Source organism: Pelodiscus sinensis, chromosome 17, assembly GCF_052426305.1.
Source record: "Pelodiscus sinensis isolate ZL-2025 chromosome 17, ASM5242630v1, whole genome shotgun sequence".
Classification (NCBI taxonomy): domain Eukaryota; kingdom Metazoa; phylum Chordata; order Testudines; family Trionychidae; genus Pelodiscus; species Pelodiscus sinensis.
This window is the reverse complement of record NC_143068.1, coordinates 32,519,599-32,535,332: the sequence shown is the minus strand read 5'-3', so window position 1 is coordinate 32,535,332 and position 15,734 is coordinate 32,519,599. Positions and strand designations below refer to the sequence as shown.

Here is a 15,734-nt window from a genome sequence, read left to right as displayed (position 1 = left end):
CTAAACAAAGTCATGAGATCAACATTTAGTTTAATTGCACATATTTACAAACAAAAATCAAGTAATATTTATTATTTTTTAAAAATCATAAAAGGTTATTGTAATGGAATTTTCTCGCTGAACCCTTCTTTTCACTTCGTGCAACCCTGGGTTCCGCAGAACAACATTTGGGAAACACTGTGCTACATAAATCTGTACAGTGATGTAGTTATTCTGTTGCTGGGAAAATATTGTACTGTAAGGTGATCGATGCTAGGCACGTTTCTATGTTGTCCTTATATTTTTTCCCTTCTCCCTATTTTCCTCAACATTAAAGAAGGTGAATGGCATTTTGGAGAGTCCCACAGGTACAGGGAAGACATTGTGCCTCCTGTGTGCCACTTTGGCTTGGCGGCAGCATTTTAAAGATGCCATCTCAGCACGGAAAATTACACAGCGAATGAATGGAGTGGAACTCTTTCCTGACAGACCCATATCATCCTGGGGTGATTCGGTGAAAGATGCTGAAATCCCAGGTAAATGTCCCAGTAAGCAGGCTTTAAGTGTATAGGGGACGATTAATTTTTTTATCCTTGTCATCTACTTGTGAATCTTCAATGACATTATTTAGCAGCTAAAGCGTTATTTCACACTTACCTTTTACCGACGTAAATCTAAAGATGCCTCACATAACTTTCCTCCTTGCTCAGGGCAGTAAAAATGTCCACTTAGCTCATTTCGTGTAGGTGAATAGTTGGATTCTAAAATTCCTTGCTGCCTCTATAAGCCATAGGGATGTGAAATAAAAGTGTAACCGTGTGCATGGTTAACCAAGAGCCTTGGCTCATTGGTTAATCTTCATGGTTACACAAAGGCTCCCAGTACACGCAGGAAGCCAGCTTAAAAGCTGGCTCCTTCCTGTCCCTCCCCATGTTGCTGCCTCTGATACAGCGGGGAGCAGTGCGGGAGGAGGACAGACAGGAGCCACCTGTCTCCACCCCCACATGTAACTTCAGTTTTCAGCGATTACACGGTTACTTAATTAAACACATTTTAACATCCCTAGCTGTTACCATAGTACCAGCTGGGAAAAACAGGCAAGTGATATCTTTAGTTCTTCCTTCTGTTTAGTGCTAATATTTTTTCTTCTTTTTCTTCCTTTGGCAGCTTATTACACTGATATTCCTAAAATAATTTATGCCTCCAGAACACATTCTCAACTTACACAGGTCATCAGTGAGTTAAAGAGCACAGTCTACAGGTAAATACTCTTAATGCTTTGCAATCAGAGTAAAAGGATAGTAACCCAGTAATTTCAGGCATTATTTGAATTGTGGTGGATGAATGCATATCTGATGATACATCTCCTAGAATGCAATTCTTATAATGCAGATGGGTGGAAACTGAATTTCCCTGACGCACTGCATACCTTTCCCCCATGCTGAGGATTGTGCTTCCCATTCTTCTTCCTTTTCTCACGCCTATCCCAAAGTTTCCTATGCCCAGTCCTCTTATAACATTCCTTTGTAAAAGTGTGGTTTTTCAGATGGTTTTCCAGTCAAGTCCTGTAAAGTTTTTTGTACATGAAAAGAAATCCTTCATAAGTGCTTCAGATTTTTCTTTTCTTCAGGGAGAGATGGATTTTTCAGTTTAACTGGCTTAACAGAATATTTTGATTGTATCCTGCCAATATGGTGCTGTTTCATGTAGCTCCTTAGTTCTGTTTTTTGTATCTGAGTAAGACTAAACCATTTTAGTACTGAACTTCTTAGATAGGAGTTAGCGTACAGAGCCTTGATTTGTCAGTAGCCACCTAAGTATCTGTATGGATATAACGTTTCAATGAACAAAGCTATTTTGAATGCTTGTCTTCAGCACAGTTTACAAAGTAAATTATCATTGATTCAATCTCCCAGCTATCTCTGAAATAGATTACCGGTGGGAGGGTATTTTTAGGTCCATGGTATTTAGATGTGGGATTCTGTGCCATTATAATGGGATCTAGCTTTCGTGAGGGTGCTTTTTAAGAGAGTTGACCAAAGCTACTATTGATTACTCCCTTCCCCCAACACAGTAATTTAATTAATGCATGGTTAAAATTGAGGATTATTGCTACAAAAATGTGTTATGATATTATAGATGAGAAATATTGTTCTTAAAAAGCTTTGAGATTCCCAAATTACTGATACCCACTTTTATTCTTCTCCCCAGTCAACCTCTTACATTTGAAATACTTGACTCAGGCTCTCAATATACATATTCAGAAGTCTGGTTTTTTCTCCTTTCTTTCATTCTCCCCCTTTTTATAATACTAGCTATTTGTGTTTTATTTAAATAGGCCAAAAGTGTGTGTGTTGGGTTCCAGAGAGCAGCTTTGTATTAACCCAGAAGTTAAGAGACAGGAGAGTAACCATATGCAGGTAAGAATGCATCAGTGAAGTTGTGCACAGCTCATACATGTAAGTGACCGTGTCTTGGCTTTAAAAGTTATGTAACTCAACACTGAAATTCATTACAATCCATGGCAAAACTAAGAGGTATTAATTGACTATATAATTGGAGTGCTATAGAAAGTTTATATTCTTGTCCTGCTCTGTTAGAGAAGAATGAAATTCTGGGATTTACCTTTCTAAGAAAGGTTGTGACTGGTGAATATAAACTGGTTTTCTGTGTTCAACTTTCAGTCTTGTCATTTGCTTGCCAGGTAACATATGGAAAGTAGTTTAACAAGACATAGTCAATTTAAGAATCATCCTCCTGATGGAAAATGTTTGATCTACTGTTACATGTAATATTAAGGACTATCATAGGTGAAAAAAGACTAATGGGAAAAAATAACTGAGTAGTCTGTCACATGCCCTCCTGTTTCCTTGGGCATTTTACAAAGCAGTAGGGAAGAACACTGAGAGGAAAATGTGATTGTAAAACTTCAAAAATTGCCCACGGGATTAGTAGGCTGGTGTAGGCCCTGCAGTGATGTGTCTTATGACCTGAAATGACTAAATTTCAAGTGACTGGTGTCCCTTCCTCCCTGCCTTAGTTTCCTTATTTTTAAACTTGGTTCAATTCGACTTCCCCAGATCACAATCCCCTCCTGCCTTAGGTCACTACCCAAACCTCTGCACGGTAATCCCCTGCCTTAGGACACAATTGCATCCCAATCCTGTGCCTTGGGTCACAACTGCCTCCTTCACCCATACTCAATGGCCCCGACCCAAAAACAGGTTTCCAACGCCTGCCATAAATAAAGACATTGTTGAAACTAGCAATATTAAATTTAGTTTAATCAACTAATCGATTAGTTGATGGATATTCCATCAATGAGTTGATTAGTTGATAAGCAGGGGAGCTGCAGCGGGATTAGCTCCCGGCCCAGGAGCTAACCCTGCTGCAGATTTGCCTTTTAAATTATTAAGAGCCGATAGGCTCTTAATGCATTTAAAAGGCTAAAACGGAGTGCGAGAGACCCAGCACAAGTCCTGGTCCATCCTGCTGTGCTTCTGATTTTTAAATGTATTAAGAGCTGGCTCCTGCTCCCTCCCTTTTGCTGCCTCTGATAGGAGCGCTTCATACACCTGAACCGCCTGCCCTGAGCCCCTCATGTCCCCAGCATCGCCTGTCTCCTGCATCCCCAGGACCCTGCCATAACACTCCTACACCCCACACGTACCCAAACCCCCTGCCCCTCATATAACCCAGCCCAGACTCCTGCACCCCCATATTCCCAGTCCCCTGCCATAAGATTGACAGAAGACAGCCTGAATACATGCATGAAGCTGGATTTGACCAGTTATGATGTAAACTTAAAAGAAATGTGTGAAAATGCAGCAGCAGAAGTCCCATTAAATAAAGTGAGTACAATGTTTAATTTATGCTATTAATCATTATGTCAATTATCAATAATATTAAGTTGTATATTTTCCGTCAGGCAAATGGGCATTCTTATGACTTTCAGGCTATGTCTAAACTACATTCCTCTTCCGAAAGAGGAATATAAATGAGCCCGATCAAAAATGCAAATGAAGCGTGGATTTACAAATCTCGTGCTTAATTTGCATAATTGCATGAGAGCACTTTTTCGAAAAAGAAACCACAGTCTAGATGGGGTTCTTTCGAAAAAAAATCCCTTTTTTGAAAGAACCCCTACTCCTGAAAAAATAAGCCCTTAGTTGACCATTTGTTCTGAATTTTGATGTACTTTGGCTCTTTGGTTTGGAAAGGTTGCCGCCCCTTGATCTAGATCAGTGTTTCTTAACCTTTTTTGCTCATGGCCCCCTTCAGAGCCTCATTTACCTCTGTGGCCCCCCTCGTAGCTGGAGCCAACTCTCCCCCCCCTCCCGCGGTGCAGGGGAACCCCGGGGCCGAAAACCCCGTGCTCCTCCTCCGGGGCCAACTCACCCCTCTTGCGGCGCAGGGTAGCCGTCACTCTCCTCTTCCAGGGCCGACGGCCCTCCCGCAGCGCGCCCAGCATGCCACAGGCATGAGGGAGTGGAGCAGCCAGCGCACTTCCGGAGTCCCTGGAAGTGGCGCGAAGCTGCAGGACTTCCATCCACCCCGTGGGAAGCTGGCAGTACCTCCATTGTTGCTGGAGGTAGATAGTGGGGCTTCTCGGGAGAGGGGAAGTGGGGGGAGCCATTCGCTTTGCAATCGATTCGATTGCGATCGACCAGTTGGTGACCACAGGTGTATAATATACTTGATCCGAAAAAATAAGATTACTAAACCACATAAATAATGCTGCTGAAATTAGCACAGAGAATGAGATGTGAAGATTATGACAAATTCATCATACGCCTGGCGGTTAAGTTTGGGTGGCCCCCTCAGAAACTTACTGTGGCCCCCTAATGTTCTGTTTTTTCCATGTGGCCCCCTAGAAGTAAGTTGTAGCCTCCTGGGGGAGCCATATGGCCCACGTTGAGAGCCACTGATCTAGATGGTGCTTGGTCCTGCTGTGAAGGCTGGGGACTGGACTTGATGACCTCTCGGGGTCCCTTCCAGTTCTAGTATTCTATAATTCTTTGAAAGGTGCCATAGAAATCCAACACACTGGTGATGCTCAGAGAAGTGGGTTCTCTTTTTCTTTGCAGGACAACTTGTTGGTATACCCCTATTTGATTCTCTTTGATGATCTGATATCATTGCTTCTAGCTTGGTTCTCAAAGGGCATACAGCATTTCTGCAGCCTCTCCTAGCTGAACAAAGGGATTCTATTAGAAAGATCTCAGAAGTCAGTGTGGTCTTTTCTTCAGGGGAGCTGCATGGGGATCTTTGTGGAAAGATGGAGGCTTATCAGTAGATGCTCAAGAAAAGTCTTTGGAGATGGAGCAATTTGGGACCAAAAGCAGTCTCATTATGAAGGAGTCCAGTAAAGCCAGATGTTTCATAGGCTGTGGATGATGGCCCGATCATGCATTGTGCTTTGTTTGGGTAGTAGACATTGCACCATGAATATGTTTAAAAAAAATAATAATTGGGGTTTCAGAGAAACCCTTCCCATCTCTTTATGCTGAACTGGTATCACTGAATACCTTCATTTACTCTGTCTCTCCCTTTACAGCCTTGGGTCAGCTGTGCCTCTGTGCCCTGAAATGTGCTTTGTCTTGCAGATTCACATGTGCCGAATGAAAGTGATGGCTCATACTTGCCATTTCTATAACAATGTGGAGGGTAAGTTTGTCTATAGAGGCAGTGTCCTGATTTTAGGCAGAGATGAGCCTGACAGGTGGATGGGGACGTTGAGAAGGAATGGTAGAACCCATCTGCACCTGAATATGCATGTCCATTTACTTTTAATGGATTTTAAGCTAATTTAATGCTCAGGAAAAGCACAGGATTGAGATCCCTGAAAGCTGAGAGCCTTTTAATTTGTCCACAAAACAGAGCAAGGGCAGTAACAGTGCAAATTATCCATATAATCCTGACAATATGCTTCCCTCCTGACCTGGTGAGGCCTGTCTAGGAGTGAGAGAGTGTTTTGTTCAATGTTCCTGTTAGGCTCTTGTCCCCTTTGCCATGGCTGCTAGCACTTGAGCTAAAGGAGAATGTGGGTTTGGGGATTTGGATCAGGCCACAAATTAATTGCATGTTAGTCACTAAATAGTTGTCAGCACTGCTGAACTGCAACACAGCAGACAACCAGCATGCTGCATGATGCACAGTGTGAGGGAACAGAGAGGAAGTAGCTAAGGATGCTGCTGGTGTGGTACGACAGACCCCTTGTCTTCAAGTGCAGATGATTTTAAACGTCCTTGCAGACTCCATATTCTATAAACTCTATTGTACTTATTGTAACCTAGAAAGGATGATGGGCTGAGTTGATTGTGTTGGAGTTCAAACTGTGGTTCTGTATATTATAAGACGAAGTTTAGAGCAGTAAATTGTGTCCCCTGGATTTTCACTACGCGCACATGTACACAGTTCTTCAGCACAGGACTAAATTAAGAAAAGGATACCCATTTCTCCTGCCTGTGTGGATTATAAGGCATTCAGGGTGTTGAATTGTGGGTTATAGGAACTGAGCAAACCAGAAATTAGGTTAGGACTAAAATTATGGCTCCAAGATGTGTATTGGCTCACAAACTAGGGATGTAAGTGACTAATCGACTAGTTGACTATCCAGTCAGCAAAAGCTTATCGGATAGTCGAGACACTAATTGACTAGTCACTCCCCTCCTTGCTGCCTCTGTCACAAAAGCCGGTTCCCTCCAGCTCTGTGGGACGGGGGCAGGGGCACAGCAGCAGTGTACCAACTTTGAAACTGTGAGTAGGGTTACCAGATGGTTTCAACAAAAATACCAGACACACTTGACATTACATCACAATCTACATTACATCTTATTTAGAAAATGCTGGACATTTATGTTTTCTCAATTATATTTTCTCAATTGGTTCCCCAACAGAAAGTTCAAATACTGGATTGTCCGGTTCAAAACCGGACACCTGGCAACCCTAACTCTGAGTCCTCCGCTGACCTCAGGCTCTATGCTGCGTTCCAACTTTGAAATGTACAAGAGCCCCTGGTGGGGCTCTTGTGCATTTCAAAGTGGAAGCACCCGCATGGAACCCAGGGTAAGTGGGGAACTCCCCACTGGCCCCAGCTCCACGCGGTGTTTCAATCCCTGTGGAGCGGATGGAACAAAATACAAAATGATTGGGCATCGCAAATGACTGAAATCTTCAAATGCTAATGTGTAATTGTCTGAAGCTTGTGCATTGAGGACTAGATAACAGCTGGAACATGCAGTGCTGGTGGAGCTACAGTACAGGTGGCTCTAGATTATCATACACAGAATAACTTCAGGCCTTAGTTTCAATCCAGGGAATAAAGACAAGACACTTGGATAGAATCCTGTCGATGTGGAAGGAAGTACAGTCTCCACATGTGATTACATTTATGTAATTGTTTGTTTTGATTTCTGTTACTGTTCGTTCTCTCCTTTACAGAAAAGAGTACAGAGAAGGAACTGACTAACTCCATCTTAGATATTGAGGACTTGGTTAAAAACGGAAACAAGCACAGGTAAAAGTTCCTTGTTGTCCTTCTTATTTTGGGGAGACCTTTTTTGTGAAATGCGATTGTATGAACTTGACCCCGGAGGAGCAGCAATGACAAGAGTCAAGTAGTGAAATTTTGTGCAAACAACTCTCAAGAAATCCATCGATTCTTTGTGGCTTTAATGCAGGGGTGGGGAACCTTTATCTGGGACAGGAGCTGCTGACCCACAGGAAAATCTCACAAATGAGAAGCAAGAAAAAGAAAAAAAAAACCTCTCAAAACCCCTCACTGAGGTGGCACTGGTCTGAGAAGGAGAAAGACATTCTCCACATTTCCCTTGCACACCAGAGCATAGCCAGGCCCAGCCTAATAGATTTTGTGCGCTCCAGCTCCACAGTGGGATAGTGCGTGAGTGGGGGGGGGGGGGGCTGGACTACCAGCACGGGCTCCCCAGTGCACATCTAGGGAGGGGTGCACGTCATCTGTCTGGGGGAAAGACAGGCAGACACAGAACTAGACAAACTCTCTGATCCTATATAGCAGATAGCTGTCCCTTTCTCCACTCCCACCCCCTGCTGGCCCAGCCCCATATCTGGCCCATTGCTATGCCCCCCTGCGGTCATTCTGCAGTATAACTCCCTTCTTCCAGCGCCCTCCCTTTCCATTTTATGAGAAACAATTTAATTCTACACACATCCATTTATCCTGGCACAATCAAACCCTGATCTTGCTTTATGTTTTGATAAGAGGAAGCTGAATAGCAAATTTGGTGGTCCTAGCTCTTACTGTTTAGGAGGAGTTCTTGAACAAACAGATGGACATACAGTCATAGACAGATGCACATTTCTAAAATATAGACTAAGCAGAAGAAGATGATAAATGAGATGGGCTCACATGAGTAAAGCTAGACATCTGCCTTACGATCTAATATGCCAATTCCAGTCCATTAAAAAGCTGATTAGAAATCTTTGAGAGCCTGAAACATAATAAATGAAGGCAGAGTGCACTTAAGTGTTTCTGTGGATATAATTTTATAGTTCATACTTTTTTTTTTTTAAACAGAGTTTGTCCTTATTACTTATCTCGGAACCTGAAGCAGCAAGCAGATATTATTTTTATGCCTTACAACTATTTACTAGACTCAAAGGTAACATTTTAATTTTTAAATTCAGATGTTTTTATTGATCTTATATCAGATTTTAGTGGCTGTGCAAAAAAGAATGTGCATAGCAAGTAAAATCCTGGTGTGGTACATTTAAAAACGACTATATCATTGTATAGAGAACATAAGGCAAAACTTCATAACCAAATTCAAATAAAAAAACTTAAAGATGGCTCACATGCATATCTTGCACTCTGAATTTCCTCCTTTCCTATAGTTAAGGAGCGTAGATTTTCTGGTTTTAACAGGTGTCTGATGTCCTTCTGTCAGCGGAATTCTGACTGAATGACATTCAGGGCACAAAATTCCCTTCTGTTCTTTATGCTGGTTGTTCAACAGTCATAATTTGATACTGTCTTGTATGTCCTTCTCATAAACAAACCAAGGAAATGCAGCCTAGATGGACCTATTATAAGACGGGTGCAAAACTGGTTGAAAAGCTGTTCCCAAATGATTCAGTCTTGCTAAAAGGGCACAATGAATGGGGTCTTGCAGGAATCAATTTTGTATCTGGCTCTGTTCAATATCTTCATCAATGATTTAGATAATGGTATAGAGAGTACACATGTAAAGTTCGTGGATGATACCAAGCTGGAAGGGCTTGCAAGTGCTTTCGAGGATAGGGTCACAATTCAGAATGATCTGGACAAACTGGAAAAATGATCTGAAGTAAATAGAATTAAATTCAATAGGGACAAATGCAAAATATTCCACTTAGGAAGGACTGATCAGTTGTACGTATACAAAATGGGAAATGACTGCCAAGGAAGGGGCTCAGGGTTGGGGGTCTCGCTGGACCAACTTGATTGTCATGCAAACCTGCTCCTGGGTTCGCATGTGGCCTTTGGTGGCCAGGCTGGCAGCTATCCTGCCATAGACGGCCACGTTCCTCCATCTAGTGCGGATATCATGGATGTTGGGAGCATCCCCCGCAAACCTGATGAAGGTCCATGATCTCCACCCTGGACCAGGAAGGCGCCTGCCTTCTCCGGGCCCTGGCAGGCTCCTGGGAGCTGGCAGACTGCTCCTGGGGAGCGGTGGAGGGCTGGCTGCCAGTGGCTTGCTGGCTCATGTTTTGGGGCCACTGGGTCAGAGGCAGTGACTGCTGGCTCTGGGCTAGGAGGCTTGCAGCTGGAACAGGCACTGTGACCAGAGTCTACCCTTTTAAAGGCTCTGGTAAGGAGGGGAGGGAGAGAAGTGTTCTTGGTTGAGGCTGGAGTGGCCACCAGGGCACCCTGGGAAGGCTGGAGGCCCCCTATTTCAAAATAAGTGTCTACACAGCACTTATTTCGAAATAGCTTTTTTGAATTTGGCGTTATTCCTTGTAGAATAAAGTTTACCAAATTCGAAATAAGCGTTCCACTATTTCAAATTTATTTCCTAATAGTGGTTTGGCTGTGTAGACGCTAGGAAAGTTATTTTGAAATAAGGGCTGTTATTTCAAAATAACTTTGCTGTATAGACATATCCTAAGAGGGGATATAATAACTTTTCAAGTACATAAAAGGTTGTTAGAAGGGAAGGGAGAATTTTTTTTTCTTAACCTCTGGGGCTAGGACAAGAAGCAATGGACTTAAATTGCAACAAGAGAGATTTAGGTTAGACATTAAGAAAAAATTTCTCACTGTCGGGGTGGTTAGGTACTGGAATAAATTTCCTAGGGCAGTTGTGACATCTCATTCATTGGAGATTTTTAAGATCAGGTTAGACAAACATCTGCCAGGAATGATCTAGATCAGTGTTTCTCAAAGTGGTCCCTAGACCCACTCTGAGAAAGCTGCTAACTGGCCGCTCCCATTTGATTATTTACTGGCTCCGCAGCAACAGAGCCTCACCGCTCCCATTGCACTTCGCCGTTTGCAGCCGAGGGGAGCTGTGGGAAGCGGCTTGGACTGGGCCACTGCTTCCCGCGGCTGCAAACATTGAACTGCAGCCAATGGGAGACGCAAAGCTCCATGGTTGTGGAGCTGGTAAATAAACAAACAGGAGTGGCCAGTTAGCAGCTTTCTCAGGGTACGTCTAGACTATAGAGGTATCCCGGAAAGGCTCTGCCACGTCCAAGGAATGTGTCTGCTTTTCTTAAAAAAAATTCAGAAAAGCAGACGTGTATTTTCAGCATCGCTGTAAACCTCGTTTTACGAGGAAGAAGGGACGTTCCTTAAGAGGTTTTTTTCCTGACATTTGGCCTTATGTAGATGGGCCAAATGTAGGAAAAGCCTCTTTCAGAAGAAAAGCAGGAAAAGATACACAAATTGCGGCTTGCAATTTGTGTATCTTTTTCTGCCTTTTCTTTGTAGTGTAGACACAGCCTGCAGAATGGGTCTGCAGGCCACTTTGAGAAACATTGATCTAGATGGTGCTTGATCCTGCCATGAGTGCAGGGGACTGACTACACGACCTTTCAAGGTCCTTTACATTTCTGTGATTCTATAATAAAAGCTAAATTATGTCCTAACAGTTTTTAGACACTTGTGGCACACCTTGAAATAAGTATCTCCTTAAAAGATACTTCAGTGATAGTAAAAGAGACTATCGACTACACGATTAGCTGATTACTCGTTTCTTAACAACCCTAGTCTGAATGCTGTGTTGCTCTCTCACCCATATCCCTTTGTTTTTGCTTTTAGAGTCGGAGAGCACACAACTTAGATCTGAAAGGAACTGTGGTCATACTTGATGAAGCTCACAATGTGGTAAATTATTTTTTTTGGTCACTTTGCTAGGGGGCTGTGCCCCCTGCTCGCTACGCTCTCCACCCCTCCCCCTCTGTCACTGAACTTGGTCACCCCGGTCTACACGCAGTACTCCTTGGCTGGGAAGCCACATGTGGTGGCGGCCACCATTGAAGGCAGTGTTCATGAACTCGGGCACGCAGCGCTGCAACTTCCCACTTGCCTTGGCCAGGCATGGGAAGGGGCTGGCGTGGCACAGAGGGCAGGGAGTGTAGCAGAGACTGGGCAGGCACGGGATGAGGCTGGCAGAGTGAAGCAAGTGGGAGCTGTAGGGCCCAGGCATGGGCAGGGAACAAAGCAGTCGGGGTGCTGCAGGGGCCCAGCATGGCGAAGGGCAGGCTAGGGGCAGAGGGCCTTCCCCATGTCTGATCTCCGTAGCGCCCGCCCACTGTTCTCCGAGAACCTTTTCTTCTGCCTGGTCCCTGTAGTGCCCCCCACCTGCTGTGTCCTGCCAGCCCCTCCTTGTACCCACCCAGCCCATGTAGTGCCTCCCGTCTGCTGCACCCTGGCAACCTCTTCCCATGCCCAGCCCATTCAGCGCCTACCCCCATGCTGTTGCCTTATATCAAGAGACAGCAGCGTGCAGAGTGAAGGGGGCAAGCGGGAGCCAATACACATGGGGAGCCAGCTTTTAAAAGGCTGTACGTGCATGCCAGCTCTGTGGATCTTCCTGCCCCCTGAGGCAGTGGGGGTCCGGCGGGCAAGAGCCGTTTCTTTGTTGGAGCTGGCTTAAATGCCGGTTCCCCCAGCACTGGTTCCGTAGTGCTACCTGCCCCCTCCCAAACTGCTGCTTCCTTCACCCAGGGGCTTCTGTTGCCCCGCACTGCTGTGTCTGTATCAGAGGCAGCAGCACGGGGCAGCATATGGGACCCAGTATGCGTGGGGAGCTGGTTTTTAAACAGGTTCCCCTCATGGACCAGCTCCCACCTGCCACCCTGCACTGCATGGTGGCAGGGGCCTCCCGGGGAGTGGGGCCAGGAGCACACTGGCTGCCAGCCCCACCCCTGGGGGCTATCAAATAGTTGCATAACTACTAACATTTTACGCAGTTACACAACTTTTCAGTTACTTGCTACCTAACATCCATAGCAGGCACACAGACCTCAGCAGTTTATACTCAGGTTTGCAATTTCTAGCACTATCTGAAAGACCTAACATTTACAGTACAGCAGAGTTCCCCTTTGATGCAATTCTGTGCTTAGCAGAACTGATTCATTTTTCTGATACAAGGGTTTCTTGCACACCTTTCTTATCGCTTCTGAGTCAGGCTTTCCTGATGCAGTCTTGACAGATCTTTGGATCTGCTGACAGCTGGCAGCAGGAATTTAGCCCTTGCTCTGCTGAAATGTGCAGGTAATCAGTTTCCTATGGAATGCTGTTCAGATGACTGGAAAATCAGGAAATTGCTAAGTGGCAAGCAGCCCTGGAGCCACTGGGCTTGTTTCTTTATAATTGGTGACTGAAATTGAAGAAGTGATTATTCATGAAAAATTGAACAGTTCTCCCTGCCATAGTAATCTGGTCCAGTACTGGTTTTTTAGGTGTTTGTGCTGCAGTTGGAAGAGATGTAAAATATTATTTACTTACTAACTAACCAACCAGACTTGATCATTCTGGTTCTTATTTTCCAAGGCACTCACACAATTTCTGTGATTGCACACTCTGATATTGTTGCATTTAGAGAACTAGTTAGGCACATTACGAAATATCTACCTAAACTAGTCACTTGGACATACAGCTGGAGTAGCTGCGTGTGCACATTAGGCGTCTAAAAAACTAAGATTTTGGAAATAAGGATTCTGGGTCCAAAGTTGTTTGACTTCTATGGAATGTGAGATCCATGATGAAAGTATTGAGTCTCTGCTAGCAGTGAGTATCCCTATGTTGCAGATTTGTAGCTGGAACCTGGAAAAGCAGACTCTGATGCAGTTTCGTGTACTTTATTGCAAACAGAGCCTCCCAGGTCCCGCAGTCTATTGTGTTAGTTCTGCTCTGACATGTTGGGCTGTCTCATCTTTCAGTGCTGGATAGCACACAAGAGTCTCAGCAATGACAGAAAATTAGAGACTTCACAAGCATTTTTTTTAGTTACTTTTAAAGAACAAAGAAATAGCTGGTGACTTCTTTCAATAAGAAGTTTATAAAGGGACAAGAGGATTCCTGCCAGAGCACCCTCTTTCTATCAAGTAGATACCAGAAGGTGCTGCATTAAAAGATCATACCTGTAACCAGGGCTACCTCTAAGCTGCATGGCTGAACACCACCTAATAAGCCCCACGCAGGGGTCAGGGCTGCCATGCATGGAGCTGCCGCAGCTAGGAAACAGGCCTCTCAACCTGGCAGCTCCGTGATGGGGCCAGAGGAGAAGCACCTCTCCCTGACCATAGCAGGAGACTGCTAGGACTGCAGGAGACGCAAGCTCCTCTAGCCCTAGCAGGGAGCTGCTGTGGCTGGAGGAGATGTGCCCTCCATTTGCCCCAGCAACAGCGCTGGATTAAGAAAGAGGCTCTAGAGTGGCCCGCTTAGCCCAGGGACTGGGGCTGCAGCCATTAAAGCCCCTATGTTCTGGGCCAGCCATTCCTGGCAGGGGTGGTGGGACAGATTCATGCGCTGCCACTCCTTCCCCCTAGCCCCCGACGGGGGCCACAGATGCTTGAGAAGTTCTGTCCCTGTGTTGTCCTCACTTGGAGGCTCTGCTCCTCCAGCTCCTGTTGGCCAGGAATGGCAGCCCATGGGAGCTGCAGGGATAAGTGCCTGTAGGTGAGCGCAGAATGTGCCATGCCACTGGTCCCTCGCCCTCTCCCCCCAAGCAAATGGGAGCTTCTTCAGGTAAGCGTCCTGCACCCTAACCCAGGAAACATTGCCACCCCAGATTCAAGAAAGGAAGAAATTGGCTACCAAAAGAGATTGGGAACCAGAGTGGAGAGTTGGCCGTTTGTAACCACCAAAGGCAAGAAGTACATAAAATCATAGAGCTGGAAGAGACCTCAAGAGGTCATCAAGTCCAGCCCCCTGCCCATGTCAGGACCAATCCCAACTACATCAACCCAGCCAGGGCTTTGTTAAGCCGAGACTTAAAAACCTCTAGGGATAGAGATTCCACCACCTCCCTAGGTAACCCATTCCCGTGCTTCACTACCCTCCTAGTGAAATAGTTTTTCCTAATATCCAACCTAGATTTCTCCCACTTTAACTTGAGCCCATTGCTCCTTGTTCTGCCATCTGTCACTACTGTGAACAGCCTTTCTCCATCCTCTTTGGAACCTCCCTTCAGGAAGTTGAAGGCTGCTATCAAATACCACCTCACTCTTCTCTTCTCCAGACTAAACAAATCCAAATCCTTCAGTCTCTCCTCATAGGTCATTCACTCCAGCCCCCTAATCATTTTGGTCGCCCTCCGCTGGACCCTCTCCAATGTGTCCACATCCTTTCTATAGTGGGGGGCCCCGAACTGGACACGCTACAACAGATGTGGCCTCACCAGAGCCGAATAAAGGGGAATAATCACTTCTCTGGATCTGCTGGCAATGCTCCTCCTAATGCATCCTAATATGCCATTAGCCTTCTTGGCTACAGGGGCACACTGTTGACTCATATCCAGCTTCTCATCCACTGGAATCCCCAGTTTTCTGCAGAACTGCTACTTAGCCATTCAGTCCCCAGTCTGTAACAATGCTTGGGATTCTTCTGTCCCAAGTGCGAGACTCTACACTTGGCCTTGTTGAACCTCATCAGATTTCTTTTAGCCCAATCCTCTAATCTGTCCTGGTCACTCTGAACCCTGTCCCTGCTCTCCAGCTCATCTATCTCTCCCCCTAGCTTAGTGTCATCTGCAAATGTGCTGAGGGTGCAATCCATTCCCTCATCCAGGTCATTAATAAAGATGTTGAACAAAACCGGTCCAAGAACAGATCCTTGGGGTACTAGAAACCGACCGCCAACCTGACATCGAGCCATTGATCACTACCCACTGGACCCAACAGTCTAGCCAGCTTTCTATCCATCTTACAGTCCATGTATCCAATCCATATTCCCTTAACTTGCTGGCAAGAATATTGTGGTTCAGGTGCATTCTATATGGCTGGTGGCAGGAGAGGAGGGGCTGGCCATGATCATCAGACAGAATCAGACCAGGAGGAATGCCACATAAGTAGAACAATCTAATAATAATCATATTCTAATCCTATAATCCAAGGATATCATCTATGAAGATGCAGCAGATCAAATGAAACAAAGAGCAGTAGAAGGCATACTTGCGGTTGGTTGCTCAGGCCAACCCACAAAACACTCAAGTGTAGCCACAAAATAGGGATGTTAAAACGGTTAACCAGTTAAATGTCACTGCTTAACTGGTAACCGTTCTGAT

At 45.1% G+C, this 15,734-nt stretch overlaps 1 protein-coding gene across 13 annotated transcripts in view; it reads left to right on the top strand.

Annotated features, from left to right (window-relative positions):
- Nucleotides 1-15,734, top strand: part of RTEL1 (regulator of telomere elongation helicase 1) — a 118,853-nt gene that overhangs the window by 5,869 nt on the left and 97,250 nt on the right. For all 13 annotated transcript variants that reach the window (XR_012896473.2, XR_012896475.2, XR_012896472.2 and 10 more), the window contains 7 exons: nucleotides 317-515; nucleotides 1,147-1,240; nucleotides 2,318-2,399; nucleotides 5,586-5,646; nucleotides 7,423-7,498; nucleotides 8,537-8,621; nucleotides 11,264-11,329. Coding sequence is in view for 8 of the 13 variants with exons in the window: in XM_075900945.2 (XP_075757060.1) it covers nucleotides 317-515; nucleotides 1,147-1,240; nucleotides 2,318-2,399; nucleotides 5,586-5,646; nucleotides 7,423-7,498; nucleotides 8,537-8,621; nucleotides 11,264-11,329 (663 nt within the window). In the remaining 5 variants the exon portion in view is untranslated. The remainder of the gene's footprint in view (nucleotides 1-316; nucleotides 516-1,146; nucleotides 1,241-2,317; nucleotides 2,400-5,585; nucleotides 5,647-7,422; nucleotides 7,499-8,536; nucleotides 8,622-11,263; nucleotides 11,330-15,734) is intronic.